At 61.8% G+C, this 23,762-nt stretch overlaps 10 protein-coding genes across 12 annotated transcripts; 3 read left to right on the forward strand and 7 right to left on the reverse strand.

The window, feature by feature from the left end:
* Positions 1-45: 45 nt before the first annotated feature.
* On the reverse strand, positions 46-6,286 carry rad9_1 (Protein rad9; the record flags this gene model as incomplete). Of its 2 annotated transcripts, XM_062775701.1 has the most annotated exons (18): positions 46-120; positions 156-309; positions 346-449; positions 486-689; positions 728-1,030; positions 1,068-1,267; positions 1,306-1,728; positions 1,767-2,217; positions 2,257-2,872; positions 2,908-3,143; positions 3,183-3,434; positions 3,468-3,615; positions 3,653-3,984; positions 4,023-4,454; positions 4,490-5,031; positions 5,081-5,865; positions 5,903-6,089; positions 6,133-6,286. In XM_062775701.1, 18 exons carry the CDS (start codon positions 6,284-6,286, stop codon positions 73-75), a joined length of 5,571 nt encoding a protein of 1,856 aa, XP_062631685.1. In that variant the 3' UTR covers positions 46-72. The 2 variants fall into 2 exon arrangements, with proteins under 2 accessions (XP_062631685.1, XP_062631686.1); XM_062775702.1 differs by having other exon boundaries at positions 1,767-2,872.
* A 382-nt stretch (positions 6,287-6,668) lies between these two features.
* Positions 6,669-9,229, reverse strand: GCD6 (Translation initiation factor eIF-2B subunit epsilon). Its single transcript, XM_062775703.1, has 5 exons — positions 9,184-9,229; positions 8,913-9,133; positions 8,759-8,855; positions 8,563-8,708; positions 6,669-8,523 (listed from the first exon to the last, which is right to left on the reverse strand). Exons 1-5 carry the CDS (start codon positions 9,223-9,225, stop codon positions 6,717-6,719), a joined length of 2,313 nt encoding a protein of 770 aa, XP_062631687.1. The 5' UTR covers positions 9,226-9,229; the 3' UTR covers positions 6,669-6,716.
* Positions 9,230-9,541: 312 nt separating this feature from the next.
* On the forward strand, positions 9,542-10,011 carry LOC62_07G009158 (uncharacterized protein; the record flags this gene model as incomplete). Its single annotated transcript, XM_062775704.1, has 3 exons — positions 9,542-9,626; positions 9,722-9,879; positions 9,916-10,011. The coding sequence occupies 3 exons, from the start codon at positions 9,542-9,544 to the stop codon at positions 9,979-9,981; spliced, it is 309 nt and encodes a 102-aa protein (XP_062631688.1). The 3' UTR covers positions 9,982-10,011.
* Positions 10,012-10,475: 464 nt separating this feature from the next.
* LOC62_07G009159 (uncharacterized protein) lies at positions 10,476-12,569 on the reverse strand (the record flags this gene model as incomplete). The annotated part of the gene is made up of 4 exons (XM_062775705.1): positions 12,503-12,569; positions 12,307-12,463; positions 11,144-12,270; positions 10,476-11,107 (listed from the first exon to the last, which is right to left on the reverse strand). The coding sequence occupies exons 1-4, from the start codon at positions 12,537-12,539 to the stop codon at positions 10,476-10,478; spliced, it is 1,953 nt and encodes a 650-aa protein (XP_062631689.1). The 5' UTR covers positions 12,540-12,569.
* Positions 12,570-12,788: 219 nt separating this feature from the next.
* Positions 12,789-14,058, forward strand: PEX7 (Peroxisome biogenesis protein 7; the record flags this gene model as incomplete). Its single annotated transcript, XM_062775706.1, has 6 exons — positions 12,789-13,025; positions 13,060-13,110; positions 13,152-13,212; positions 13,248-13,361; positions 13,399-13,745; positions 13,845-14,058. The coding sequence occupies exons 1-6, from the start codon at positions 12,829-12,831 to the stop codon at positions 14,056-14,058; spliced, it is 984 nt and encodes a 327-aa protein (XP_062631690.1). The 5' UTR covers positions 12,789-12,828.
* A 138-nt stretch (positions 14,059-14,196) lies between these two features.
* On the reverse strand, positions 14,197-15,021 carry LOC62_07G009161 (uncharacterized protein; the record flags this gene model as incomplete). The annotated part of the gene is made up of 4 exons (XM_062775707.1): positions 14,197-14,456; positions 14,554-14,716; positions 14,797-14,895; positions 14,950-15,021. The coding sequence occupies 4 exons, from the start codon at positions 15,019-15,021 to the stop codon at positions 14,197-14,199; spliced, it is 594 nt and encodes a 197-aa protein (XP_062631691.1).
* A 244-nt stretch (positions 15,022-15,265) lies between these two features.
* Positions 15,266-18,024, reverse strand: clp1_1 (Tyrosine-protein phosphatase CDC14; the record flags this gene model as incomplete). 2 transcript variants are annotated; one of them, XM_062775708.1, is made up of 11 exons in its annotated part: positions 15,266-15,486; positions 15,558-16,484; positions 16,523-16,653; positions 16,691-16,840; positions 16,877-16,917; positions 16,952-17,158; positions 17,199-17,293; positions 17,330-17,443; positions 17,570-17,662; positions 17,698-17,798; positions 17,835-18,024. In XM_062775708.1, the coding sequence occupies 11 exons, from the start codon at positions 18,022-18,024 to the stop codon at positions 15,475-15,477; spliced, it is 2,061 nt and encodes a 686-aa protein (XP_062631692.1). In that variant the 3' UTR covers positions 15,266-15,474. The 2 variants fall into 2 exon arrangements, with proteins under 2 accessions (XP_062631692.1, XP_062631693.1); XM_062775709.1 differs by having other exon boundaries at positions 17,199-17,443.
* A 946-nt stretch (positions 18,025-18,970) lies between these two features.
* Positions 18,971-20,706, reverse strand: LOC62_07G009163 (uncharacterized protein). Its single transcript, XM_062775710.1, has 7 exons — positions 20,416-20,706; positions 20,276-20,363; positions 20,123-20,227; positions 20,048-20,088; positions 19,856-20,004; positions 19,538-19,818; positions 18,971-19,493 (listed from the first exon to the last, which is right to left on the reverse strand). The coding sequence occupies exons 1-7, from the start codon at positions 20,649-20,651 to the stop codon at positions 19,164-19,166; spliced, it is 1,230 nt and encodes a 409-aa protein (XP_062631694.1). The 5' UTR covers positions 20,652-20,706; the 3' UTR covers positions 18,971-19,163.
* A 212-nt stretch (positions 20,707-20,918) lies between these two features.
* Rabif (Guanine nucleotide exchange factor MSS4) lies at positions 20,919-21,654 on the forward strand. Its single transcript, XM_062775711.1, has 2 exons — positions 20,919-21,192; positions 21,249-21,654. Exons 1-2 carry the CDS (start codon positions 20,941-20,943, stop codon positions 21,543-21,545), a joined length of 549 nt encoding a protein of 182 aa, XP_062631695.1. The 5' UTR covers positions 20,919-20,940; the 3' UTR covers positions 21,546-21,654.
* Positions 21,655-21,702: 48 nt separating this feature from the next.
* Positions 21,703-23,605, reverse strand: ICMEL2 (putative isoprenylcysteine alpha-carbonyl methylesterase ICMEL2). The gene is made up of 7 exons (XM_062775712.1): positions 23,470-23,605; positions 23,383-23,433; positions 23,255-23,350; positions 23,019-23,193; positions 22,077-22,967; positions 21,867-22,039; positions 21,703-21,829 (listed from the first exon to the last, which is right to left on the reverse strand). Exons 1-7 carry the CDS (start codon positions 23,564-23,566, stop codon positions 21,801-21,803), a joined length of 1,512 nt encoding a protein of 503 aa, XP_062631696.1. The 5' UTR covers positions 23,567-23,605; the 3' UTR covers positions 21,703-21,800.
* Between the last annotated feature and the right edge of the window lie 157 nt (positions 23,606-23,762).

Raw genomic sequence — 23,762 nt, forward strand, 5'->3', positions numbered from 1 at the left:
TACTAGATTAGTGTGCCATGGGCGACAGGTGCTGCAATGCTGCTAATGATACATGTCTTTGCGTTGTACAAGTTACACGGGCAGCCCGAGGCTGCCGTCTTCCCTCATCAATTGTAGGAACTGGGGTCAGCATGGTTCTTGGCAGCACAACTCACTGCACTCTGTAGACCAAAGTACTCGTCTACCGTCTCGACACCACGGGGGTATGCCAAGCGGCTGCTGTCCAACGGCATTGCCTGGGGGTTCCTCCTCGTTGCCGGCTTGTCGCCCACGGGGTTCTTCTTGCCCGCGACCAGCTTGAGACATTTGCTGCAGAGTCAGCCCCTGCCACGACACCATACGTACTCTTCAGTCAGGCCATACTCTGACAGCAGGAGGCTCTTTGTGAGCAGGGCGATGCCAACGACCGACGCCGCATTGGCTAGTCGTACGGCAGGGATCTGATCGGTCTGGGCGTGTCAGATCGCTTCGGCCTTCATACCCACCTCTGACACAATCGCAGCCTTGTCCACAATCGGCTCCGAGCCCATCGTCGCCATAATCTTGGCCTCCTCAATGCTGTTGGCCACGCCTAGCCCGTCGCGCACGACCTGACTCAGTTGCTGGACAACAACCATGACCTCTTCCTGCGCCTGGTACTCCAACACCGCCAGGTTCTCGGCGATGTAAAGCGCAAACTCTGGTTCGATCTGGGCCGCGTCAGCAAGGAAGAATGAAATCTACCCACCGGAGAGTCGCCCATAAGCTCATAGTCGAAAGCCTTGGAGAGTTGCTGCAGGAAAGCAATCTTCCACGCGCGCTTCTCGCTCAGCAGCTCGTACCAGCCGCCGAGGAGAGCCTCTCCATTGCGCTCTCCAAACACCTCGGACGTGAGTGTCTTCTGGTAGTTGAACGTTTCGCGCGCCAGGTGGAGGTAGTTGACACTGAGCATGGACGCATGCTTGGTATGCAGCGACGCATGCAGCGTCAGAGCCCGCCTAGCAATACGTTGGCTGGGGCTCGTCTCCAACGAGACCAAGATCGGCAAGAGCTGCAGCGTCAGCGGCCAATAGTGCACGGCAACTCACCATCCCTGGGTGGTAGAGACCCTGGTTGACAGTGAACGAAAACACCTCCATAGCGGCGGCCTGCAGTGCATTGTGCGTAGACATTGCGCTCTTAGTGATAAAGTCGATATTGGCCTGGACCAGAGCTGTCGACACACTCGATTGATGCAGGTCTGCGCCACTGCCAATGAGATCACTAACGCCTTTGCCTTTGTCCGTGGCTGCTGTGTCAGTCTTGTGTGCCTTGCGCTGGCCTCACCTTTGGCTGTCTTGGTAGGCTGCGACTGTGCCGCTTGGGACGCCAAGAAGTCATGGAGCAGTTGCAGGACTCGGGCCTGGTTGTCCATGTTTGGCGACTCGATGATGCTTCGCATCCAGTGTGTGGACTTCTCGTGGATGATAAGCCGCGGGTTGGATCGGTAGAGTGCACTGAGACAGAGCATTGGAGCGTGCTGGGAGGTGGAGACCATTGCAAACTCGAGGAACGCATCGAATAGGTGCTCAGAGAGTGGTCTCTGCGAGATTCTGTCGACGATGTTGCGCACCTTGTCGTCTGTCTGCGCCACCGTCTCAAGCTTGCCGTACTCTGCGATGAGTGCGATGATGTAAAAGACCATTGCCACACCCTTGAACTGGGCTTGGTTCATTTGGGCAATGGCTCCGATCTGCTTGCGTGTGCGGCCTGGAAGTCAACTGGCGCTCACAAGGAGTCAAGCTCACCAATGCAGGAGAATAGCAGCTTCCCCAGGGTTTCATGGTCGCGCGTCAGGTTGTTGACAACCGAGCAGTAGCAACTGACCAGTGGCCTCAGCGAGTTCAAGCCTGAAGTAGGCTTCGTGATCATGCCGAACACCGTCTTGGAAAGATCCTGGGCAAAAGTTGTCGCCGCCTTCGGGAGGAAAGGAATCGACCTGGAGAAGATCTGAAGCAGCAGGTCGTTTGTCATCTGCTGGTTTTCATCGGTCGCCTGGCGCAGGAAGGTGAGCAGGATGGACGCCTTCTTGGTCTCAATAAGACCCGGGTTGTCGGAGCTGAGGAGCTCGATGGCTCGGATGTGACTCGGCACATCAAAGTCCGATTCCTCGGTTGCCTCCACGAGCCGGTTGATAAGTGCGTCGAGGGTCTGGGCAAAGTAGTCACTGTGTCCATTCTTCGTGCACTGCGCGGAAATCTGTCCAGTCAGCAGGTGCTCGACGCACATTTGACCTACAGCTTGAAGGGCCGACTCGAGCGACTCGTTGGATCGGAACTTGCCCAGGATATCCACGAGGAGGCCAGCAGTCTCCTCCGCAACAAACTTGACGTTGGGATAGATGATGTCTGATAACGACTTGACGGCAAGCTCCTGAACCCCCTCGTCTTCATCTTCGGCGCCAGCTCGAAGGAGTTGGTAGCAGATCTCGATGCGGGTGTCGTGGTCGTCTGTGGCTTCAAAGATGCCGCGTAACAACCTAATGACGCGCTTCCGCACACCAAGACCAGTGTCGGTGATGCGTTCGGCGATCAATGGGTAGTACTCGACGGCAAGGTTGGACCTCTGCACGACGTATTTACCGACCAGATCGACTGCCGCGTCACGGACCTGGGGAGACGAGTCGGACAGCCCCAACTCGAGAGCATGACGGACCGAGTCTTGGCTTAGCAGGTCTGGATCGGCGACCACCACACTGCCAAGGCCACGGATCGCCTTTGAGCGCAACCCAACCACTGTCGAATTCATGGCGATGGACAGGGCACGCAGGATGGGCTCGAAGGCTCCCTGCAATGGGCGAGAACGAGAGATTGCCAGAGAAGCCTGTAGCGCCTCATCCGCCTGGTGGGGATCACTGGGTGTCAGCTCGCAGCCAATCCCTTGCCTCACCTGATCTCGAACAACTGGTCCTCCGGGTTCCAGACCTTGCGGATAGCAAGACCAATCTCCCTGGAAATGATCTGGAGGTTGTCGCGGTTCACCGAAGCCTTCTGGGATCCCGAAGCCTCGCCGTCTTCGTCCTCGTCAACGACCTCCGTGACGACCCTTTCCAGCACAGAGATGACCTTGCGTTGAGCCGCGTCCAACTCTTGTGCCCACAACATCTGCGACATCTCGCCAGAGGACTAGATGTTAGCGACGTCATCAACGAAGCAGTGACTTACAACGAACATGCTGTCCTCACGGGACGCGGTGGACAGGAAGCTCTGAATCGTGGTCTGGGCCTTGGCCAACGCCGCCATGCCTCCGACATTGGCGTCGGCAATGATCTCGTCGAGACTTGGGACCTTGTCCTTCGCCTCAATTTGCTGGTGCAAGGCCCGTAGTCGTGCAGCAATGTCACCCAGGTAGTCCATCGCCACAGCACGAGCGGCAGCAGCCTCGTGTGTTGTCCGCTGGTTGTCGAGGGAGCCGATCTAACGTCAGTGAGTATCAGACGCTGCACCTACGAAAAGCTTGGACAGGATGTTGAGGAAGAGGGGGGCAGCTGGCCACTCTGGGCGGTAAACCACGGTGAGCAAGTCGGCGACGAAAGTGTCCAGAATCGCCTTGAAGTCGGTGTCACCCGACGACTTGCTGGCCTTTGAAGCTCCTGCTCTGCTGGGTGAGCAATTCACCATGATGGCCGGCTTACTTTTGAACCAAGTGCCCAGCTATTGTCTTGGTGGAACGCAACGCGGCGTCAAAGGCCTCGCCAAGGATTTGGATCTCGCCTTGCTGCGCCTTGTCTGGGTCAGGGATCTCGCTGCTCGCCTCTGCGGATCTGCGAAGCCGCCGGATACGCGAGCCGACGCCGTACGACGACGCCTGGACCAACTGGAGCAACAGCGCACTGAGAGTGTGGATCGAGTTGCCGTTTGACAACTGGAAGTGAGGCTGAGCGGACCCCTGCTCCTGAACCTTGGACAAGGACTGGAGGATCATGTCAATGATCCACAGGCGCTGATCCTCGTAGTGGGCAAAGGCCTGTCATCGTCAGCAAAAGTGAAAGCATTGGTACTCACGCCGCGGAGACATCCAAGCGACTCCATTCTCAGGCTCTTCATGACAGACCAGGCTGGTCCATGGCCACCTTCCTTCTTGCTGCGTCGTGTGGCCGGCTCACGCACAAAGACGGGCCCGATTGCCATGTAAACGGTCGCGGTAAACAGCTCTTCTGACAGAGACATGTCTGGTCGGTCAAGCAGACCAGCAATGTGTGGAACCGCGGCGCAAGTTGCCTGGGCGATCGACGAGATGTTGCCATTCTTGAACAATGGATCGGCTTTGCGTGACCTCCCGTTGGCAGCGGCCGCAGCCTCGGCATTGACGACCAGTGCGAGGCGGCTCGAGTTGACAGTGTCGCTCGCGAGACCTTCGACAACCTTGAAGATGACACTGTCCATCGAGTGACGTACCGTCGCCACGGATAGGGACAAGAGGTCCTCGGAAAAGAGCTATCGTCAGCACTGTACGTCACGCCGCGACTCACCTGCTTGGGTAGCCCGTCAGTGGCCATGGTGACAAGACAGCAAAGCGCTGCCGACGCGGCAGTGGACATGGTGGCCAGGATGTGCTCGAGTTCAAGCATGTCGGCCTCGTCCACCTCCGGTGTTCCTTCGTCACCGACAGCCGCAGCCTCGTCCGCGGACTTCTTTCCGCCCTTCTTCTTCTTTTGTGGTGACACCGATGTCCCTGTCGTATGGCGCCCCGATTCGGGGAAGGGGTTGGCGTACTCTGCTTCACGCATGATCTTCTCCATCATCTTGAGGATCCGTAGAATGCTGTCCGCGTCCCAGGGAATGCCGCCACTGTCGCTCTTCGTGCGCTGCCGCTTCTTCTTGTGCTGTAGCCGCGACACGTACCGCGCAACCTTATTCAAGGTGTCCACGGACAACAGGGCATGCGCCTCGTCGCTCGAGACGCCAGAGAAGAAGCGAGAGTTGGAGACATCCTCTGGGGAAGGTTCTGCGGCGAAGGAATCCTGCTCCTCGAAGATGTCCTCGAGGAGGTTCTGTAGCTTTTGGTACGAGCCTGGGGTGTGAGCTTCTGTTTCGGGTTGATCGGCCACCACCACACTCACTGCGCTGATCCCTCTCTCCAGTACGGCCCCCTGTTGGGAGGTACTGGGCCTGATTCTCGACGGCGCCATGACTCATGTGGTAGTCACCGTCCATGTCCATCTTTCTGCCGTCACCCCAGTTGATCTCGTCATCGTCAGACTCGTGATTGTCTAATGCTGGCGTGGAGTGGAGCGACGATGTTGAGCGAGCGCGGTCAGACAATGTCCGGAGGGAAGGGTCATTGTCGACCAGGTCGGCGCGTTTTGTTGGGATCAGCACCACGACGCTCGATTGGCGCGACTTGGAAGGCGACTTGGACGGCGATGCTCGCAGATCTGTTGCCGACTTGTGCTTCTTGGACGGCGAGGGACCCGTGAGGCTGAGGGGATCGGGCGACTCTTCCTCCTCCATCTTGAGACCGGTGCGCAAGTGCGTCGGGGTCACGTTGACCGAGCCCGGCTTGGAGTGTCCAGCCTGCGAGGGCGGCGCGGTATGTGGGCCAGTGTACGGCGACGGGCTGTCGAGCTGAAGGCCGATGCTCGTGCGGTCAATGAACTGCTCGAAGAAGTCCTGGTCTCCTCTGGCATAGGGGGCGGGCGACGACCCGGCAACAGAGCTGGGGGTTGGCGGCTGGACGGACGAGGAAGACGTTGGTGTTGAAGGGAAGAAGTCGTAGGCCATGGGTCGGTGGTTGACAAAGTCTGGTACTGGGACTGGGCCTGGGTTACTGTACCCGTTTGTCGCTGGAGGGAAGGTGGGATGAGGAGGGAAGGCATGTTGCGGGGGCGGCTGTATTGTGTAGGATCTGTCGTCAGCAAAAGTGCTCACATCATTGGACTCACCGGTCGCCATAGCTGCTGCCTTGGATCATGGGCGCTATTCTGCGCAAGACGTCTTGGCGCATGAGCAAGTCCTCAGCTGTCTGGGGGTTGTCCAGGCGCTGGAAGCCTGCCTGGTACTGGGGGTACAAGCTCGCCGAGGAAGCTGGCGGCTGGTACGCGACGGTGTGGGGCGCAAAGTGGCCCGCGACTTGGGGGGGGAGATCAGCAATGTCGCGGCGTACGGCTCTTACCTCTTGCCGTTGGCGTGTAGTTTACCAGCGGGTACACGCGCAGAATTGTCGACGGGTCATCGTAAGGCGACGGCACGTTGGCGGGGAGGGAAGACTGCTCGCTGGTGCTCGCCCATGGGTGGTGGCCGCCGTTTGGCGGGTGCTGGTGGTCCATGGGCGTGGAGGAGGGGATGGGATGTAGGTAGAATGGTGAAGCTGGGCGTGGTGCGTGTCGAGGGCTGCAATGGTAGTGATGAAGGTAGTGGGTGGAGCTGGCTGGTGGAGTGTAATGCCCAGCAGTCGCACAGTGTGTGGCGTGAGATGAGTCGACTGTGTCACTCTCTCTCACTCCCTCTGAAATCGATTTGTGGTGGATGATCGGGACAGGCGCGTTGACGGAGTGAGTGAGTGTGTAGGTGGAGGGAACCAGGGAAACGCGTGCCGAGCAGGCCAAAATGAGGCAAGGCGCGAGGGCCGAGGCCACTCAACGGTCAGCGGGCACGGGGCACCACGCGTCGTCCGTCAAATAATGACTGGACTCGGGACCTTGGTCGAAACGACGATAATGCAATGCATGTTGCTGCTGAGTCTAATGCACACTCCCTCTACTCATCATCCGACTCGTCCTCATCGTCCTCGCTGTCCATCTGCTCGAGAATGTCGACATACTGCTTGCCCTTGGCGTGCGTCTCCTTGTACGCGTTACGCTCAGCCTCGAGGGCTCCCTCACCGCGAGCCTCGGGCGCGTCACGCCACTCGACCAGTCCGTCCTCGTCAACAATGTCGCTGTCGTACAGGGCACGCAGAGCAATACCAAACCAGGGTGCGTAGGCAGCATTCTGGACGCAGTAGTTTTGGACATCGAATGCAATGTCCGAAGAGTCACGCGACAGGTTGACTGCGAGCTGTCCCCAACGAGCCCAGACCTTGGTGGCGGCGCCGAGAATCTGCCCAGCCGAGCCCTCGCCAGGAACCTTGGACATGAGGAAGTTGACAACCTCTGCACGGGCCGTGTCGATACCAGAGTTGTAACCCATGACAAGGGTCTTGAGCTCGAGCGAGGCATTCTCGATCGAGTGGCCCTCGTCGTAGGCGCGGGACAGCGATGAGCGAGCCTCGGCGAAGAAGGCAGGGGGAGGGCCGTCGCTGATGTTGAGGCCAGAGACCTCGAGCTCGGAGCCCGACGACGCATACGAGGCGGGCGAGTCGGGGGGTGTCGTCGAGTTGATGGACAGGGTGGAGAGGGACGCGGTCGAGAAGCTGGCATCGGAGAGTCTGCGGCCAAGCTGCCCGAGACGCTTGTTCTTCGGGTGCTCGTAGACATCCTCTTCGTCCGAGTTGTCCGAGTCGACCTCTGGAGGCTCCTCCTCCTCGGTGGGCCAAAGGAATCCGACAGAGTCGGGACCAAGGACGGCCAATCTGTGGTTTTCCGCAGCCTGGGCATCAAAGATGACCTTCTTCGACTTCTTTCTGGATTCCGAGGCATCAGAGTCCGAGTCCGAGTTCGAGTCCTCATCTTCCGAGCTCGAGTCGTCCTTTGGAACGTAACGCGTCCTGCAAATGCGAGAGAACTCGGGGACCTTGACGCCGGGGCCAATGGTGACGCCGGGGCCAATGAGCGTGCCCTTGCCGATGTGGACACCGTCGGAGATGACAACGTTGTCGCCAATGATCGACTCCTCCAAGACGCAGTCGGCACCTATCCTGACGTTGGACCAGATGTGGGCCTTGTTGAGCGTGGTGTTGTCGCCAACCACACAGTTGGCGCCAAGAGTGGAGGCCCGGATGACAGTGTTGTGAGACAGCTGGCAGCGGGGGCCGATGAGCAGCGGGCCCTGAAGCGCTGTCGTCCTCGCGAGGACGACACTGTCCCGAGCCACATAGACGTTTCCGCGTCGCAAGTCGTACTTTTCTCCACCTGGCTCGTTCATGTCGGGAACGAGGGGGAAGACCCAGCGCTGGAGGATGTCCAATGTGATCTCGCCGTACGTCCTCGTGTCACGAATGCGCTCGACATAGCGCCCACGCTGGATCTTGCTGTCCGGGGCCGCGGGGTCGACAGTCTCGTCTCCAACGACGTGGACGGAGATGGTCTTGCTCAGAAGGTCGCTAGTAAGGACGCCCTTGAGGAAGTGCCTCCGGGGGTGCGCGTAGTCGAAATTCTCCGTGTACTGAGCCTGCACGTCGGCCTCGCAAATGTCGACGCCAAGGTCACGGTAGCCACCGCGCGAAGAGGACGCGTTGGTGCCCGACCAGATCTCGTACTCGTCAATGCTCGAAGGCCAGGGGTCGAGGAAGGGCTGCGCCGGGATCTTGGCGCGCTGCTGGCGAGGAGCAAGGGGGTTCAAGCCGTAGTGAAGCAACCTCGACGAGGCGGGGTGCACGAGCATGATGGGGGATTCGGGGTGTGGGCTGGTTGGCATCAGCACTGCGCCGAAACCTGGAACTCACCGGCCACCGCGTCCAACGCCCAAGGTCATCATGATGGTCTTGTCTGTCTCGCGGCGTTTCTTGTGCGACTCAACCATGGTTGAGAAGTCGTAGTTTGAGACGAGGGGGTGGTGGACAAGGATGTAGGGGTTGTCGTGGTTGAGGATCTGGAGGGATTAGCACAGGCCGTCGTCTGGCGGACGGGGTGTCGACTCACGTCCAGGCCGTCAATGTGTCTCATGGCGTCACCAGCCGTGGCCGTATTGGGGGCAGAGTAGCATTCAATCTTGAAGACGTCCTTGAACGGCGACTGCCTGCGGGGCGTGAGCGTGAGCGCGCGCGCGCGTGCTTTACACCTCGACTCGACTCACTCGACAAACTCGCGGATCTTGTCCTCGTGCGCGCCGCACCAGATGATGACATGCTGCACGCCGCTGAGGCTGAGCGACTCAAAGGTCCACGTGAGGAGTGGTGTCGAGCAGAGGGGCAGGAGAATGCGCGGCTGGTCCTGGCACAGCACCTCGAAGCGGCGGTTGAACGAGTCGGCGAGGATGACGGCCTGGAGGAGGGCCTCGTCGCCGTCCTGCCTCTTCTGCGTTGTCGTGTTAGCGCGAGTTGTCAACCGCTCACGACACTACGCACCGACTTGTTGTCCGCCTTTGCTGTCTGCTTCTTTGGCGGCATGGTGTGCGCGAGTAAGTGTACAGAGTGAACAATGCGCGCCGACGCCGACTTGGACGTCAACTTTGGGCACACCCACCGCGCGCCGTCATTTTGAGTCGCAACGGCTTAACGGCTCAGGAACGGACCAGCGTCGCATGGAAACCACGTGCACGCCACAGGCCCAAAAGCGCCGAAATCCCGTCACCCTGGAGGAGCTCTCACTGTGGTGGTCGATGCATTGCGGTTGTACCGATTCGCTGGTCGTCACCACCATCACAAGCATCGGCCTCATCGCCAACACTACCACCGTCACCGCTCTACCTCAACTGCCGCCAAAATGCCCGTCCCCTGGGAGGTGAGTCTGCCGAGGGTCTTTGCTGCTGTCGAACCTGTGCTCACGCCCCAGGCCGTCATCCCCCTCGGTACGTCCCCGCGCGCGTCTGGCCGGCGGGTTCCGATGCCGCGCGCCGGCGCGTCACGAGCTGCCCGGACCTGCGCAGTACTAACCCCCCCGCAGCCCTCACCACCGTCATGTTCGGTGCGACGGGTACCCTCCTGAACGTCGTCAAGCGTATCCAGAACGACGGCCAGCCCCCGCGCTACGGCCTCGACAAGTGGGACGACATGATGATGAACCGCGACGAGAGGTTAACAGGATCGAAGCGTGGCCAGAGCGTGAGTGTGGGCGCGTGGAACAGCGCTGACGGACAGACGAACCCCATCGCGCCCGAGGGCTTCTCGACCAACTCGGTCTGGGAGACGGAGAAGGTTCTCTAAAGCATTCAGCAAATGTATAAGATAGCATGGCGGAGCGCGGAGCGTGTGCGCTCGTCGGGATGTGCGCCGGCCATCCGAGGGACGACGTGGGGGCCGAAGGGAGGGGGATGAGGCAGGAGATGGAGGGAGGAAGGGTCGGGGGAGGCGGAGGGGAGGCATGGGTGATTGACGGTCCGGTGGCCTGCAAGCTAGCCGGGCGAGGAGCTGACGTGCTGAGGTATCCTGACGCGCAGTGTGTGGGACCAACGTCAAGAAGGCGCATAGAGCGAGACGGCTGCGAGTGTGCTGGGACGACGAGTTCGTCGTGGTCTCAATGGGGATAGGAGCGATGTGACCGGGGAGCGGTGGCTGCTGTCAACAATGAACTGAACGCTAGCTGTGGACACTGTCGCAACCCTACTCCCTGCCATGCTCACGCCCCACCGCTCCTGTCAGAACAATGCAAATGCAGTATGATACAAACTATAAACACAGAATTAACGCCGTGCCGCACTTCATGCCGCCTCGGACGTCGGTGGCTCAATCCCCTCACTCTCAATGCTCTTGAGCAGCTCGAGGATGCCCTCGGCGTCGTGGTCGCTGAACAGGGCTTCAATGTTGGCAGCTTCTGAGCCTAGATTAATATTATCGTGTGCTGCCCCTGTGCCGTGCTCGTCGGCATTACCTTCCTCGTTAAACTGGAGGAAGAGGGCCTCAAGGTCGACGGCGCTGGGCTCGGTTGTACCGTCGGGATTGATGGTCGGCGCGAACGGGTTACCGGGTGAGAAGGGGAAGTGGGATGAGAAGTTGAGTGCACTCGAGCCGCCGAGGCTTGGTGTTGGTGTCGTAGCGTCTGTTGTTGACGGCTTGTCGGCTGCTTCCTTGGCACTTGACCGCGTGGCCATGCGCGGGCTCGGTTGGGGCTGGGCTTTTGTCCGCTGGCGTTTTCTCGGCGACTCTGGGGGTGCCACTGCAGGGTCGGACTGTCTTGTTCTGTTCAACCGAGGGCTGGAGCGGACTGGAGGAACAATAGGCGCGGCTGCGGCAACTGCAGCAGCGGCTGCCGCCGCCTTCTTATCTGCCTCCTCCTTCTCCCATACTTCTCGTGGACGCATGCGCTTGTGCTTGTTAAAGTAGAGGCCACAGGCTGGGGTCAGCTGAATGCTGGACGACGCTTGCTCACCGTTGCACACACGCCCTGCTCGGCCGTCCTTGAGCTTCTTGGTCATCCACTGGTCCGACTCGGTCGCCCCGCAGTTGTAACAGGCATCGGTAGAGGGAGGGGGTGTAGGCGCCCACGACGACTCTGATGTGCTGGACGCAGGTGCCTTGGGCCCGAGCGGCTGGGTTGCTGCTGTGGTTGGTCTTGTGACTGATCTGCTGGGTGACCCGCCCGCCTCGCCATTGGCACCAGGTGGCAAAGCCTTGAGCAGCCGGACGAGGAACTGGTTGTTTGCGAGTTTTCTCGCCATCTCGGGTGACATTTTGCCCTCTGATTTGAGCAGGCTCATCAGGGCTGCGCGAGACGGCGATGGGGGAGGTGGCGTGCGGACCGGGGCGGCAGGGGGAGCTGCTCGCGGCGGCGTGGACTCGCGCGAGGCCAGCGAGATAACTGCGGAGGTGAGATCGTTTTTGGTGTCGCGGGAAGGGCCTGCCACAGGGGGTACCACAGCTCTTGGCTGTGCTGGCGCAGAGGCCTGAGGAACAGCTGGACGACGCGGGGACGGTGGCTTTGGCGGTGCTGGTCTTGCGAAGGCCACACCACTGGCCGCTCTTGAAGGCAACTCGGTTCTAGCCGCGGCCGCCGCCACAGGGCTCGTGGGAACCACGCGTGTGGGGCTCGAGGCCACAGCGATAGGAGCCGACGCCGAGCTCTTGCCACCGACGAGCATCTCCTCAAATGCCGATCTTGCCGCAAACTCGCGCTTGCCCTCGGGGTTGAGTTGTCGCAGGGTGAGCGTCACCTCTAGTCCCCAGCCCTTGCCGTCGGCCTCGTCCGAGCTGCTCGCAGCAGCGGCAGCCATGAGACCCTCCAAGCCCGCGCCGTCCGAGAAGCACGCCGACGAAAACTCGTACTCGCGCACCAGGCGGCCGCGGGCGAGCGTGCTCCCGGCGCCCGACTCGGACAAGGCCCACGACAGAAACCCCTTGCCGGCCCAGGACGAGAGCGGGGTCGGCGCGGGCGTTGGGAACGCGCGGGATGTGACGGATGGCGGTGGCGGGACGGTACCGGCGGTACTCAGGCTTGCTGATGGCTCAAGGTTGTACACTGAGAAGTCGAGGGAGGACTGGTTGGGCACGCATTCGGGGCTGCAGGGTCAGCTGCGGCTCGAGACAGCACCTTACCTGGCATAGCAGATGCCCCGGGCCAGCGCTTTAAGCGAGCAACTGCCGAGCAATTCGGTGCTCGCTGGCGCGGTCGGATGGACATAGACATCTTGTTTGTCTGGCAGCACGACGAGGTATGACTGCGGCGAGGTATCGATGGTGTACAGCACCTTGACTGGGGTTGTCAGCTGGCGTCAAGAGATCGCTAGCTCACTCGGCAGGGGCTGGATCTTGCCCGGAGACGGGGGCATGGTGCTTGAGACACGCAGAGAGCAGTGAGATGGGACAATGGAGAACAACAAAGAAATGTCAGCAGCAGTGGCTCGAAGAAAGACCAACGCGTAGAGGCCGACCGACGGACGCGACGGACAATGACGGGAACAAATCGGCGTCAACATTGACTCGCCACGTGGTTCAGGCCCTGACGTCAGGCGAGGCAGCGCGAGGGACTGTGCCGCTTAACGTTGCCGGCCGGCGATCACACTGACCATCGAGGCCATCGCCGTCCACTTCACCATCACTAATACCACGACTCCCACCATGCCCAGCCCCGTCGGCCCGCCCGGCGCGCCGCCACTTCGCCTCCGAACACAGGGGTACGCGCACCACTCGCTCAAGTTCAGCCCGTACTTTGAGGACCGGCTCGCGCTGGCCTCGGGCGCGAATTTCGGGCTGGTCGGTAACGGGCGCGTGCACGTCGTGCGCGCCGGACCAGGGGGTGTCGGCGTGGAGAAGTTGTGCGTGTGCAAGCTGGGGGCAAGCTGACGCCAGCTTTGATACCCAGGACAGCGTGTACGACGTTGCGTGGAACGAGGCACACGAGTGGGTCCAGCGGCCGGAGGGATGTGCTCACGCGCGCGCAGGAACCAGCTGGTCGCGGGCTGTGGAAACGGCGCGATCCGGCTCTTTGACATCACGCTGCAGGTGGGCACTAATCCTCGGCATAGCTCACACCCCAGGGCCTGCCTGTCGCTGCGTGGCACGAGCACACGGGCGAGGTCGTCGGCGTCGACTGGAGTAACCTCGAGAAGAGCCTGTTCGCCACGGCGAGCTGGGACGGGAGCGTCAAGGTGGTGGGTAGTGGGGCTTGACGGTGCTGAGTCGACACAGTGGGCAGTGGAACGCGCGACGGCGCTGCAATCGCTGCCCATCAACGCAGGGCAAGTCTACGCTGCCCTGTTCTCGCCGCACACGCCCGGGCTGCTCGCAACGGCAGGCCAGGACGGCCAGGTGCGCCTGTTCGACCTGCGCTCGGCTGCGCGCGCCGGCCCGCCCCGCCCCACCACCGCGTTCGCTGCCAGCCCCGCAGACATCCTCGCGGCAGACTGGAACAAGTACCGCCCCGGCGTGATCGCCACCGCGGGCAAGGACAAGGTCGTGCGCGTGTGGGATATCCGCAACCCCGGGGTGCCGACGGCTGAGCTGCCTGGGCACTCGCTGGCGATTCGCAAGATCCAGTGAGTGGAAGAAGACTTGTCGGCGGCGGTCACAGCGGGTCGTCCGTCGGCTTGGCGTCCAGGATTGTCTGCGTGCTCGCTCGCTAACGCCCGCCCCAGGTGGTCGCCGTACCACGCCGACATCATCGCGTCGTCGGGCTACGACATGACGGCGCGAATCTGGAACACAGCGCTGCCTGCCCCTCGGCCCGCAAGCGCGACGTCGCATCACTCCGAGTTCACCATGGCGCTCGGGTGGGCACTGTTCGACGAAGGGGTCATTGCGACGGCCGGCTGGGACCAGGAGCTGCACCTGTACCGGCCGGTGCTGTAGGCTGCTGTACTTGGGATTATAATGACAGTGACACGCACGCGCGCGCACGCGCGCCAGGCGGAAGATTGACATGTGGCTTGCGCCGGAACTAATAAGTATGGAGTAGGAGATAGCTCTTGAAACCAAAAAGAAAGGATTCTACTGGTCCTTCTTCGTCTCGGCCTCCTCGTTGCGCACCTCGGCGTCGATGCGCGCCTGCTCGCGCGCCTCCACGTTGCCAGCGTACTCCTGGCCGATCTGCATGCCGATCACGCCGATGAGGAGGAGGCCGACGAGCGCGTTGGCGGCCGCGAGGACGCGCACGGCCTCGACCTTCTCGTCCTCGGTGATGGGCTCCTCGGGGGGCGGGGGCTGGGGGAGGAAGTTCCACGAGTTGGAGCCCTTGTTCGAGTCGGGGACTGGGGGTGTGAGTGCGAGCACGAGTACGCGCAGCGTGCGAGCGCGAGGAGCGAGGGCCGATACGGCTCTCGTCGGCCCGTCGGTCGGCCCACTCACGGAAAGTACGCAGAGACGCAATGTGGACGCTGAGGTAGAGCACGATCGTGGCGAGCTGCAGCGCGACGCTGGTGCCGTCAAAGAACAGCGCGCTCTCGGTCCACTTGTGCAGCTTGAGGAGGAGGACGATGAGGGGGAGTCCCATGGCGGCGTGGAAGAGGGCCTGCAGAGTTAGTCGGTAAACGTCGGGGCCGGGCTTATCGTCGCCCGGCTCTAGCGCCGCACGCGCACAACTCAACATACCTTGACGGCGCCGGGGGCCTCGTACCACATCTCGTAGAACTTGTACGCATTGTTGATCGCCTCGTCCGTGAGCGGGAGGTAGAGGAGGGGGATGTCGACCTGGAGGCAAAGTTAGCGGCGCGCGAGCCGACGGAAAGCTCAAGTCTGACGCACCACCTGCGAGACAAAGACCATGCCGAGCAGGAAGCTGGCCGAGCCGATGACAATGTTGGATGCGAAGCCCATTGTGGTGTGGATGCACGTGGGCGGCGGTGCGGGACGGGGCGGAACGAGTGTGAGTTTGAGAGGAGAGGTGGTTGCTGCAAGCGATGTAGGTTGTATATGTAGTCGATCAAAGATGGGTGGGCCGCGGCACGAGGCGCCAGCCAGCAGTGGGACGCCGCGCGGAACGCAATAGATAGACGGGACCAAATGGCAACTACCCCAGGAGTGGGGCGACAGTGGGTTCGAGGCGGCGCCGTGGCCATGACTTGCATCGACATCACGTCGCCACTCCACTACTATCTACAATAATGTCGCGCTGGACGCGGTCAACATGCACAATAAAAAGGGTTCGGATGGGTCGTTCGTGTCGTGATTTGCTTGGGTTGATGAGGTGAGGGGGGCAAGGTGAGTGGTCCACCTCGCGTGAAAGGTCATGGACAGTGCTGGAAAGATGCAATGGTGGGTCGTAGCGCGTCAAGCGTTTGTCTGGCGACGGTAAGCTTCATCCAAGTTGCACCACCACCCACCTAGTCTTTCGACGACATGGCCGGGGTCACGCCAGCGCCCATGCGCGCCACAGCCTGCCACGACTGTGCAGGGATGATGAGGCGCGACGAGGGCAGCTTCATGCGTGCCGAGATGCTGCCAGTCGACGAAGAGGTGGGAAGGGTGTCGGCGTCGGCAAACTGGCCGTCAACATTAGTGGATTTCGAACGAGTCATGCGTGAAGGAGAGTGTGGGGGCGAGCTGACGGCGATGCCGTCCTTGTTCAGGACAGTCCCGCGGCAAGGGATCAAGCTGCGGACAGGACGGATGCCGTCGGCTCGAGCAGATATCGTGGGTGGTGTCTCTGGACGAGACGAGAGCTGGCTGAGAGTCTGGCGAGGTGTCGTGAGGGGCTCGGGGGTCTCTTCAATGGGGAAAGATGAGGTCGGGGGTGTAGAACCGTCCGAGGGAGTCGTCTCGCGGCTAGGTGGTGGAGAGCTGAGGCCAGACTTGGCAACGGCGTCGCCCTGGCGGCGCTTGGTGGCTCGCTGGTCAAGCTCGGACACGGTCGAACTGCAGCTGGCACTCGACACGGAACGGGCCAGCCCGGTGCGAATAGGAACAGCCGTGACGACCGGCTGAGCCGCCTCCCCTCTTAAGACGTGGGGCACGGGCGAGCGACCTGACCCGCGCTTGATTCCCCGAACCGATCCGTCCTGCGAGTCGGCTGACGATGGAGAAGGAGCGGTGGACTTGACCTGGCGTCCGGGAGTCACCATGTCGTCAGCACCCTCCTGCACGCCGTTTCCATTTGGGCCTTTACGAGGCTGTCCGATAGCGTCGCCGTGCTTGGAAGAGGTAGCGGTGACACGCCTTGCGGGGGTCAGGGGGCGCGGCGTGTCGGTCGGCTCCGTGGCAGGCAGAGCCTCTTTCGGGTTCATAGGAGGGCTGGGCAGCGATAATGCGCCTTGATTCTTTGCCGCGGCATCCATCACGGCCTGGGCTATCAGACAAGACTCTCGATAACTCGGCTCACCCATCCTGCCCACTTCATCTGATTCAGCTGCATGTATCGCTGCTGGGGACCAACGACCATGCCTGGGCGGATGATGCGCATGAAGCCGATGACCTCGGATGCGGAGAACTGGTACTTGTAGATGAGGTAGGCTAGATGTCAGTGATCGAAGGGTCTGGTTGTGCCTACCGCCGATGAGCACGCCCGTCCTGCCGAGGCCAGCCTTGCAGTGGACAGCGACCTTGCGCTTCTTGTTGTTAATCATGTCGTCGGCCAGGGCGATGAATTGGCGGACAATGTCGTTGGTGGGGTTGGTTCCGTCGTCAAAGTAGAGGTCGACTGGGGAGGTTAGCGAGGCTATGGAAGTTTCCTCACCATGCTCGATGTTGGCGTCCGTGAATCTGGACTTGTTGTACCTGCTCGTCAGTCCCAGGCCAATCGCCGACTCACAGCTCGTCGTTGAGCCTGACCACGAGGCCGACATCCTCCTCAAAGAACTTGGACGTGACCTTGTCAAACGCGGATGCCAGCATGCGCGTCTGGGAAGAGGTAAAGGTCTGTGGTATCTCGCCCGGCTGGGCGTGCGCCGTGATCCAAGCGGGGTCCATGGGCGAGGCAAAGGCGATAAAGCTACCCAGGATGTTGAGGTCGCCGTTTCTATCACCGTCAGCTTTACGCCAACGCCAAATCTACGCACTCGACTCTCTCAAAGTAGCGGTAGTCGTCGGCGTCAAACTCTTGGAGGTTGAGCAGGTCATGCTGTCGTGCCTTCCACATGCCGTAGAGCACGTCCTGGGCGTCAGCGCCACAACGACGACGGGGCCGCACCTGGATCGTGAGGCCAAACTCGTTGACGCCATTGCCTGCGTCGCGGAAGGGAAGCACCTCAAAGTGCGCCAAGGGCTGGAAAGCGTCCCACGGATCTTGGTGGTCGACAATTAGCTGGGCGTGTGAGCGTGGGCCAGACGCGACGACGGAATGGAGCGCCGGGCATCACGAGGCAATGAATGCCTTGCCTCGTGACCGACGATCTGGGTGCCGAAGAGGCGCTGTTCGGCGCCAACTCACGCTGTACAGAGCCGCAATGAGAGCGACATTCGACTTTTGTTCTGGCGAGGGGCTCGTGTACAGGCAGAGTGCCTTCCTTTTGTAGTCCTTGGCCTGTGCGATGAGCAGTGTTTGGTCCAACCACTCACGTTGAGCTTGTCAAAGATGCGGACGCAGGCGTCGAAAGTGTAGGCGAGGTTGAGTGGCCCGTGGTCGTTCTTGAACGGCGTGTAGACCATGTAGTCGTCGACTGGGGGTTAGGCCGGGTTTCTTTGGCTCTACTCACGAGTGAACAGGTGCATCGGCTTGCCCGTCGACGGGTGGGCGTACGGCCCCAATGCGAGGTCCTTGGGAGTGAGGGTTGTAAAGACCAGGCGGGGCGAGACGGTGGCATGTTGGTTTGGGAGGTTTCGGAACCCCGAGCTCGAGCGCGACGACGACGACGACGAGGTCGATGGTAGTGATGTTGTGCTCATTGTAACTGCGAGCGAGAGGAGGGAGAAGAGTGACGAGATGGAAATGTTTGGGATGTGGGTGTGGGCGGGGTGGGGGGGGGGGGGGAGGTGGGTGGGCTGTGCTGTGAGCGCGCTGTGCGCTAAATGGGCCGTGTGTGTGTCGAAGGGGGCGTTGCGACGAGGAGACGAGGGGAGGAGAGGGTCGTTAAAGGGCGTGGTGGATCGTGCTGGTCGTCGCTGTCGTTGTCGCTGTCGCTGATGAAGAGAGGTTTACAATTGAGAGCGGCGATGACTAGGAGAAAGTCGGGGGGCGGCGACGAGAGAAGGAAGACGAGGAAGGCGAGGAAGGGTGCGAGTCTGTTTGTGTGTCGGGGTGTGTCGTCGAGTCGAACAGGAGCACTCTCGCTGTCGCTGTCGTGTCGGGTGTAAAGAAGCAAGCCGTGTGTGTGTCTGGGTTGAGTGATGTGTCTCGGGTCGGGCGGCGATACAGCTAAGTGGTGGTCGCAGTGGCCTCTTCTTGCCTCCCCCAGCAGGCAGTGGTGGCGGCGGCGGCGACGACGACGACGACGACGACACTGTGCGCTGCGTGCGTGCTTCTGTCTGCCAGCACAATGTGACTGCTGGGTATCATTCAACACACACACAATGCACAATGCACAAAGCCAAAGGAAGCAGAGGCCCGAGCGAGCGAGCGAGCCAGCCAGTTGCACGCACAGCGCACACTGCACACGAGCCAGCAGCCAGTTGGCCATGGCGCTTCAGGCACACATTGGCGCAACAGGCGTCATGCGCCCCCAGCCAGCACGGGTCCGCGGCCCCACTGCGGCACGGCGGCACTGCTCCCTTTGAAGGCAGGCGCGTCGGCTTTACGTTACATTCCAACCCAATCCATTTCCGGGGTGCAGCCAAGTGACTGAGACAGCCTTGACGTAACGCACACTGACAGACGTGCTCCATGCAACTAACTGCCCAATACAACATGCACACGCGTTACTATCTATCTATACAAGGCGCTATACAAAACTCTAGTGCTGACGACGCAGGGACAATGCACTGTTCCAAGGAACAGGGTCTAGGGGAGAGAGACAGGAGAGAGAGGTGGGGATCGGCAAATGGGACGACGGGCCGAGGTTGAACCCTCGCCCCCCACGCCCGCCCGCTCACCTCGTCACGGCCGGGCGATGTGGGGCGAACCGTAAAATGTCGGGTCCAGAGGCCACGCGCAGAGTCAGATCGGCAGCAATGTCGACGTGCTCGACAAGATGGCGATACTCGATCGTGAGGGCGTTTCTCCTGTGTCTGGGCAGAACGGGTTTGAGCGGCTCGCCTGTCAGCGTCGACCAGGCGCGCAGGCGGTGGTCGCCCCCGCCGGCAAACACAACGGTATCGTCTGGCGCCGTCGACAGCGCGAGGTTAAAGTGGTACGTGTTGACGTGGCCCGGGAGCGTGCGCAGGGGCTGGGCTGCAAAGCGCGTGTCGTAGATGTACAGCTAAGGGGGGGTGAGTGACCTCCTTTCGGCAGTTGTGCACTCACCTGATTGCCCATGGCACTCGCCAGCATGCCCCACGGTACAGCCGAGTCTTTGAGCTTCTTGACGCCAATGACGGCCTTGCCACCAGGCATGAACGCAATGCTTGTGCTGTGGTGCCTGGGCGGCGAGCGGAGGTCCTCGAGCGTGACCTGCGACGAGCGGAGGCCAGCGTAAATGGTGTTTGGGTCAAACTGGTGTAGGCTGAGCGGGTCCGAGGTGGTGTGTCGCCGCGAGAGGGTCAGCGTCTCGCCATAGTGAACCGTGCTGAGGGAGCGGACCGAGGCTGGGGGTGTCAGTGGGCTCCTAGCAGGGCTACGCACCGAGGGTCGTCTGATCGTCAAACGAGCTCATGGCGTAGATGTCGCGCTGGGGAAAGTCGATGATGCACTGGTCGGGAATGGAGCCGATGGGCAGGAGCGGGTCCTGCCGCCAGCCGTGGACGTGGGGCTCGTTGCCGTTGGAGACGGCGCTGAGGTGTCAGCTGGGTGGCAGTCAAAAGTGCGCTAGCTCACAGCCACGTCGACCGCGCGACATTGAAGTGGATCCCAAGTAACTGAAGTGTCAGCGGTGTCAGTCTCCCGACCCACTCTCTGCGAGCAAACGGAGCGCGAGTGTGCAGTGCGCTTATCCGGCTTGGCGACAATGACCTTGCCATGGTCGGTGGTGACGCACATGCCGCCGGTACCAAACGACTGGGCGCCGTCAGCTGAGTCCCGCTTTGCTCGATGCCCGATACGCACCTGAAGGCTGGTGATACTCTCGCCGGGGCACTCGCACAGCTCCGCGACACCGAACAGCGTCGCCGAGGCAAGCCGGTGCTGTGTGCGGCTGCGCGGCGTCAGTCCTTGCCCTCACTCAACCTTCCCTCCACGACACTCACAGCCGCATCCCGTCATCGCGCAGCCCCAAGCTCCGCGCAAGCCGGCGCGTACCCAGAACAGCAGGCTGCCCCGAGCGCCCGCATTTCGCCGGCACGCACTTGGGCTTTGCCCCGTCCTTGTCCTTGTGGGCCGGCACGTCCTTGGCCTTCGCGCCTTTGGGTAAGGGGAAGTACCGGGCGCGCTCGGCGTCCCAGTACATGCCTGGGAGGTTGCCCAGGCGTGGTGGTGCGGACATGGCGGTGGTCGTGGAAGAGAAACGGAGGAAGCCGCGACGGCCGACGATAATAGCGCACAAGTCGCGAGCGAGCTGACAATGGAGCGCGATGTGATCGGTTGGTAGGCCGGTCGCTGGTGCGTCTGGTGGCAAATGACGAAAATGGCAAGGGCGCACATGGACACCACGTGGACGTCACGTGCACCCTCGACCGGACTTGGCACTGACGCTCGACGCGCTCGGCCGTCATGTACCGCCTGACGCATCAATCCCATCTCGCAACTTCCACTTCCACTTACTCATCACAAACATGTCCCAGCAGCAGCAGCCATCACAGGAAGCGCTCCTCGCAGCGCTCGCGGCGCAGTCGTCCCGGGCGCCGCCCCCGACCAAGAGCTTCGCCGAGCTCGCCGCCCCCGCGGACCTCACGACGAGCGTCAGCACCGACGGCGGCGCCGACGCGCTCACGAACTCCCGAAAGATTTACTGCACGCGCGAGAGGTGCGGCGCGGTCATTCTGCAGCCTGGCGTCGGGGAGTGGGTCGAGGCTGAGCCTGGTATCGTGAGTATCGTGCGGACGAAGACGAGGCGGGCTCGCTAGCTAACGCTCGCTCGCAGCTCCCCGCCGCCCCCGGCTCCCCCTTCCCCGCCGAGTCCACCACCGTCGGCTACTGGTACGTCCGCGGCTCGCCGTTCGCCTTCGACAACATCGGCTTCTCGCGCCCCGACGCCGCGGCCGCGCTGCCCGACTACGCGCCTGGCGTCGCTGAGGCTGGCGGCAAGGTCAAGTGGCTCATCTGCGCCGAGTGCGACCTCGGCCCCCTTGGATGGAGCTTTGAGGGTGGCAAGGAGGCATGGTTGGCCGTTGACAGGTTGCGGTACGCTGCCGAGCCCAAGGCGGTGGCGGCCGCGTGAGGAGCTAGTAAAAACCGTAATGCAGCGCCGCTGTCGTGAGTTGCTCGTCGACTCTCGCAGCCCCGCCTCCATAGTACCACCACACGCAATGTATACATCATCATCATCATCATCATCATCATCATCATCATCATCATCATCATCATCATCATCATCGTAATCATATATCGTAGTCTGGCAGGCATTATACAACAAGCATGGTGACAGTCTATGCGTCAGGCCGTGGTCCAGCCAGTGGCCCTGCCGAGGCCCAGCCTAGGGCCCACCCTCGACAAACCAACGGACTGGGGGTCAGCGGCCGCCACACCACATCCCACTCACTATCGTGGACAATATTCGCCGTCTGCTTCCCCTCGAGCCCACTCATGAGGCTCGTAACGACGTCAAAGTGGGACAGGTTGGTATACTGCTTGAGCCGCGTGGGCACGTCGAGGCCGTTGAGCAGGTCGGCGAGCCACACCGCCTGCCATATTGGCACGAGGTGGTCGTCGACACTGGCGTCAGCGCGTGTGTGTCGCGTACTCGACTCACCCGTGGATGATCAGCACCCGCTCTGGGAGCCACTCGACTTCTACAAGATTCCGCGCCGCGAACAGGATATGCCCGAGACTGTGCTTCATGCAGCGGGTCTGGGACGAGCCGAGCGCGCGGCGCAGCGGCGAGACGTGTTCCAGCCACAGCTTGGACTCGTGGCGGACCTGTTTGATAACGTCGGCGACGGGCGACAGCATGATGACACCGCGAATCTCTGGAATGTCGATATCCCCGCCGTACGTGCGGAGCTGGCGCAGGCCGTTGGGGATGTCGCGCGAGTATGTCGGCCCGTGGCCCAGGTGGGGCCACTCTCTTGTCGAGTTGTGAATCTCGAGCTTGTCGCGGGAGCGCACAACGGCGTCTTGGGAAAGCGTGTAGAGTGCGAGGTGTGCGCCGAGGCCGTGCCCACAAACATAGATGTTGTTTGGGTCGCCACCGAACGCCGAGATGTCCTTCCGAACCCACGCGAGCACGGCGCGCAGATCAACAACCATGTCCTCGACCTGACCGTCGGGGTACAGCGTGAGGTCTGGCACGACGGCAACGTACCCCTGCTCAGCGAGCTTGGCGCCGACGAGCGAGAACATCCACCGCTGTGGCCGGATCGGCCCGATGATGCCCACGTCGTACACGAACACAATAACCGGCAGCGCGCCCGAGTCGACCGGCGACCCGGGCATCTGCTCGTGCCACACGTCCGGTGGGAAGTCGTCGGTTGCGGGGGCGTTGGTCCCCTCGTCCACGTCCGGGAGCGTGGGCGCCGCCGACGACGCGGGCGAGAAGGGCAGAAAGTTGGCCTCGCCGGGCAGCTTGTCAGCGACGGCAGGCACAAACACGTCGAGCTTGGATGCGCGGCCCTTCCGGGGGGGCTGGTATGCGATTCCAAAGCTGGGGTGTTATCAGCAGGTGGGCATCGCGGAAAATCGCGCGCGTGCGTACCTCGCAAAACGTTCCCACCACGCCGAGGGGAGCCAGCGCGACGAGGGCTTGTCGCTTGCCGGCGTGTTCTTCAGGCGGATCGCGGTGCGCGCGAGGGCGAGTAAGAGCGCCGGCGCGGTCGAGAGAACGAACAGCGTGTAGTGCACGACGGCGACGAGGATGCCGAGGTGGCGCGCTGGGCGGGGCGTGAGCGAGGAGCGAGCGTGTGAATCACACCGAGACACGACGCGACGCACCTGGGCTGAAGGGCAGGAAGAGCGAGCCGCCGTGTTTCGGCGCGTCCGTCTGCGCGAGCAGGAGGTACGCTGCGAACGGGAGTGCGTGGACGAGCACTGGGGTCAGTGGGCACAGTGCAAAGGCTTACATAGCACGCTGCCGATGAGCGAGGGGATCGCGACGAGGTTGACGAGGGGGACTGGCGTGAGCGGGGTCGGGGGGGCGGAAGTCTCACCAAATGCAAGCACGGCCCAGAGCGCGCTGGCGACGGCGGCGACGACGACAATGGCCGCGCAGAGGGCCAGCGCGAGGAACGCAGTTGTCGCTCTCATTGGGTTGCGTATAACGTGTAGCACGCCTGGAGATGTAAGGTTGGAGTGGCCAAAACAAACACGGTGGCGTGGTGACGGGTAGGGCAGTTGCCGTGGCCGCCGCCGCCGCCGCCTGCGCTTCACTCACCAGCGTCATTGCGACCCCTGCTGCTGCTTCCTGCGGCGCGTTGCGCCCGTTTACTCCTCTTCCCACGCG

This window comes from Vanrija pseudolonga, chromosome 7, assembly GCF_020906515.1.
Source record: "Vanrija pseudolonga chromosome 7, complete sequence".
Lineage (NCBI taxonomy): Eukaryota > Fungi > Basidiomycota > Tremellomycetes > Trichosporonales > Trichosporonaceae > Vanrija > Vanrija pseudolonga.

What these genes read in the sequence shown, in the direction of transcription:
- GCD6 (XM_062775703.1), bottom strand. Translation starts at nt 9,225, where the DNA reads ATGCCGCCAAAGAAGCAGACAGCAAAGGCGGACAACAAGTCG. An exon ending in CAAAGGCGGACAACAAGTCG is followed by an intron (nt 9,134 to 9,183) that starts GTGCGTAGTGTC and finishes ACGACAACGCAG; the next exon opens with AAGAGGCAGGACGGCGACGA. An exon ending in GGCGTTGGACGCGGTGGCCG is followed by an intron (nt 8,524 to 8,562) that starts GTGAGTTCCAGG and finishes GATGCCAACCAG; the next exon opens with CCCACACCCCGAATCCCCCA.
- LOC62_07G009163 (XM_062775710.1), bottom strand. Translation starts at nt 20,651, where the DNA reads ATGTCCGCACCACCACGCCTGGGCAACCTCCCAGGCATGTACTGGGAC. An exon ending in GCTCCGTTTGCTCGCAGAGA is followed by an intron (nt 20,089 to 20,122) that starts GTGGGTCGGGAG and finishes CTGACACTTCAG; the next exon opens with TTACTTGGGATCCACTTCAA. An exon ending in GTCGCGCGGTCGACGTGGCT is followed by an intron (nt 20,005 to 20,047) that starts GTGAGCTAGCGC and finishes CTGACACCTCAG; the next exon opens with CGCCGTCTCCAACGGCAACG.
- Rabif (XM_062775711.1), top strand. Translation starts at nt 20,941, where the DNA reads ATGTCCCAGCAGCAGCAGCCATCACAGGAAGCGCTCCTCGCAGCGCTC. An exon ending in TCGAGGCTGAGCCTGGTATC is followed by an intron (nt 21,193 to 21,248) that starts GTGAGTATCGTG and finishes GCTCGCTCGCAG; the next exon opens with CTCCCCGCCGCCCCCGGCTC.
- ICMEL2 (XM_062775712.1), bottom strand. Translation starts at nt 23,566, where the DNA reads ATGAGAGCGACAACTGCGTTCCTCGCGCTGGCCCTCTGCGCGGCCATT. An exon ending in CTTCCTGCCCTTCAGCCCAG is followed by an intron (nt 23,194 to 23,254) that starts GTGCGTCGCGTC and finishes CGCCCCGCCCAG; the next exon opens with CGCGCCACCTCGGCATCCTC. An exon ending in TGGTGGGAACGTTTTGCGAG is followed by an intron (nt 22,968 to 23,018) that starts GTACGCACGCGC and finishes ATAACACCCCAG; the next exon opens with CTTTGGAATCGCATACCAGC.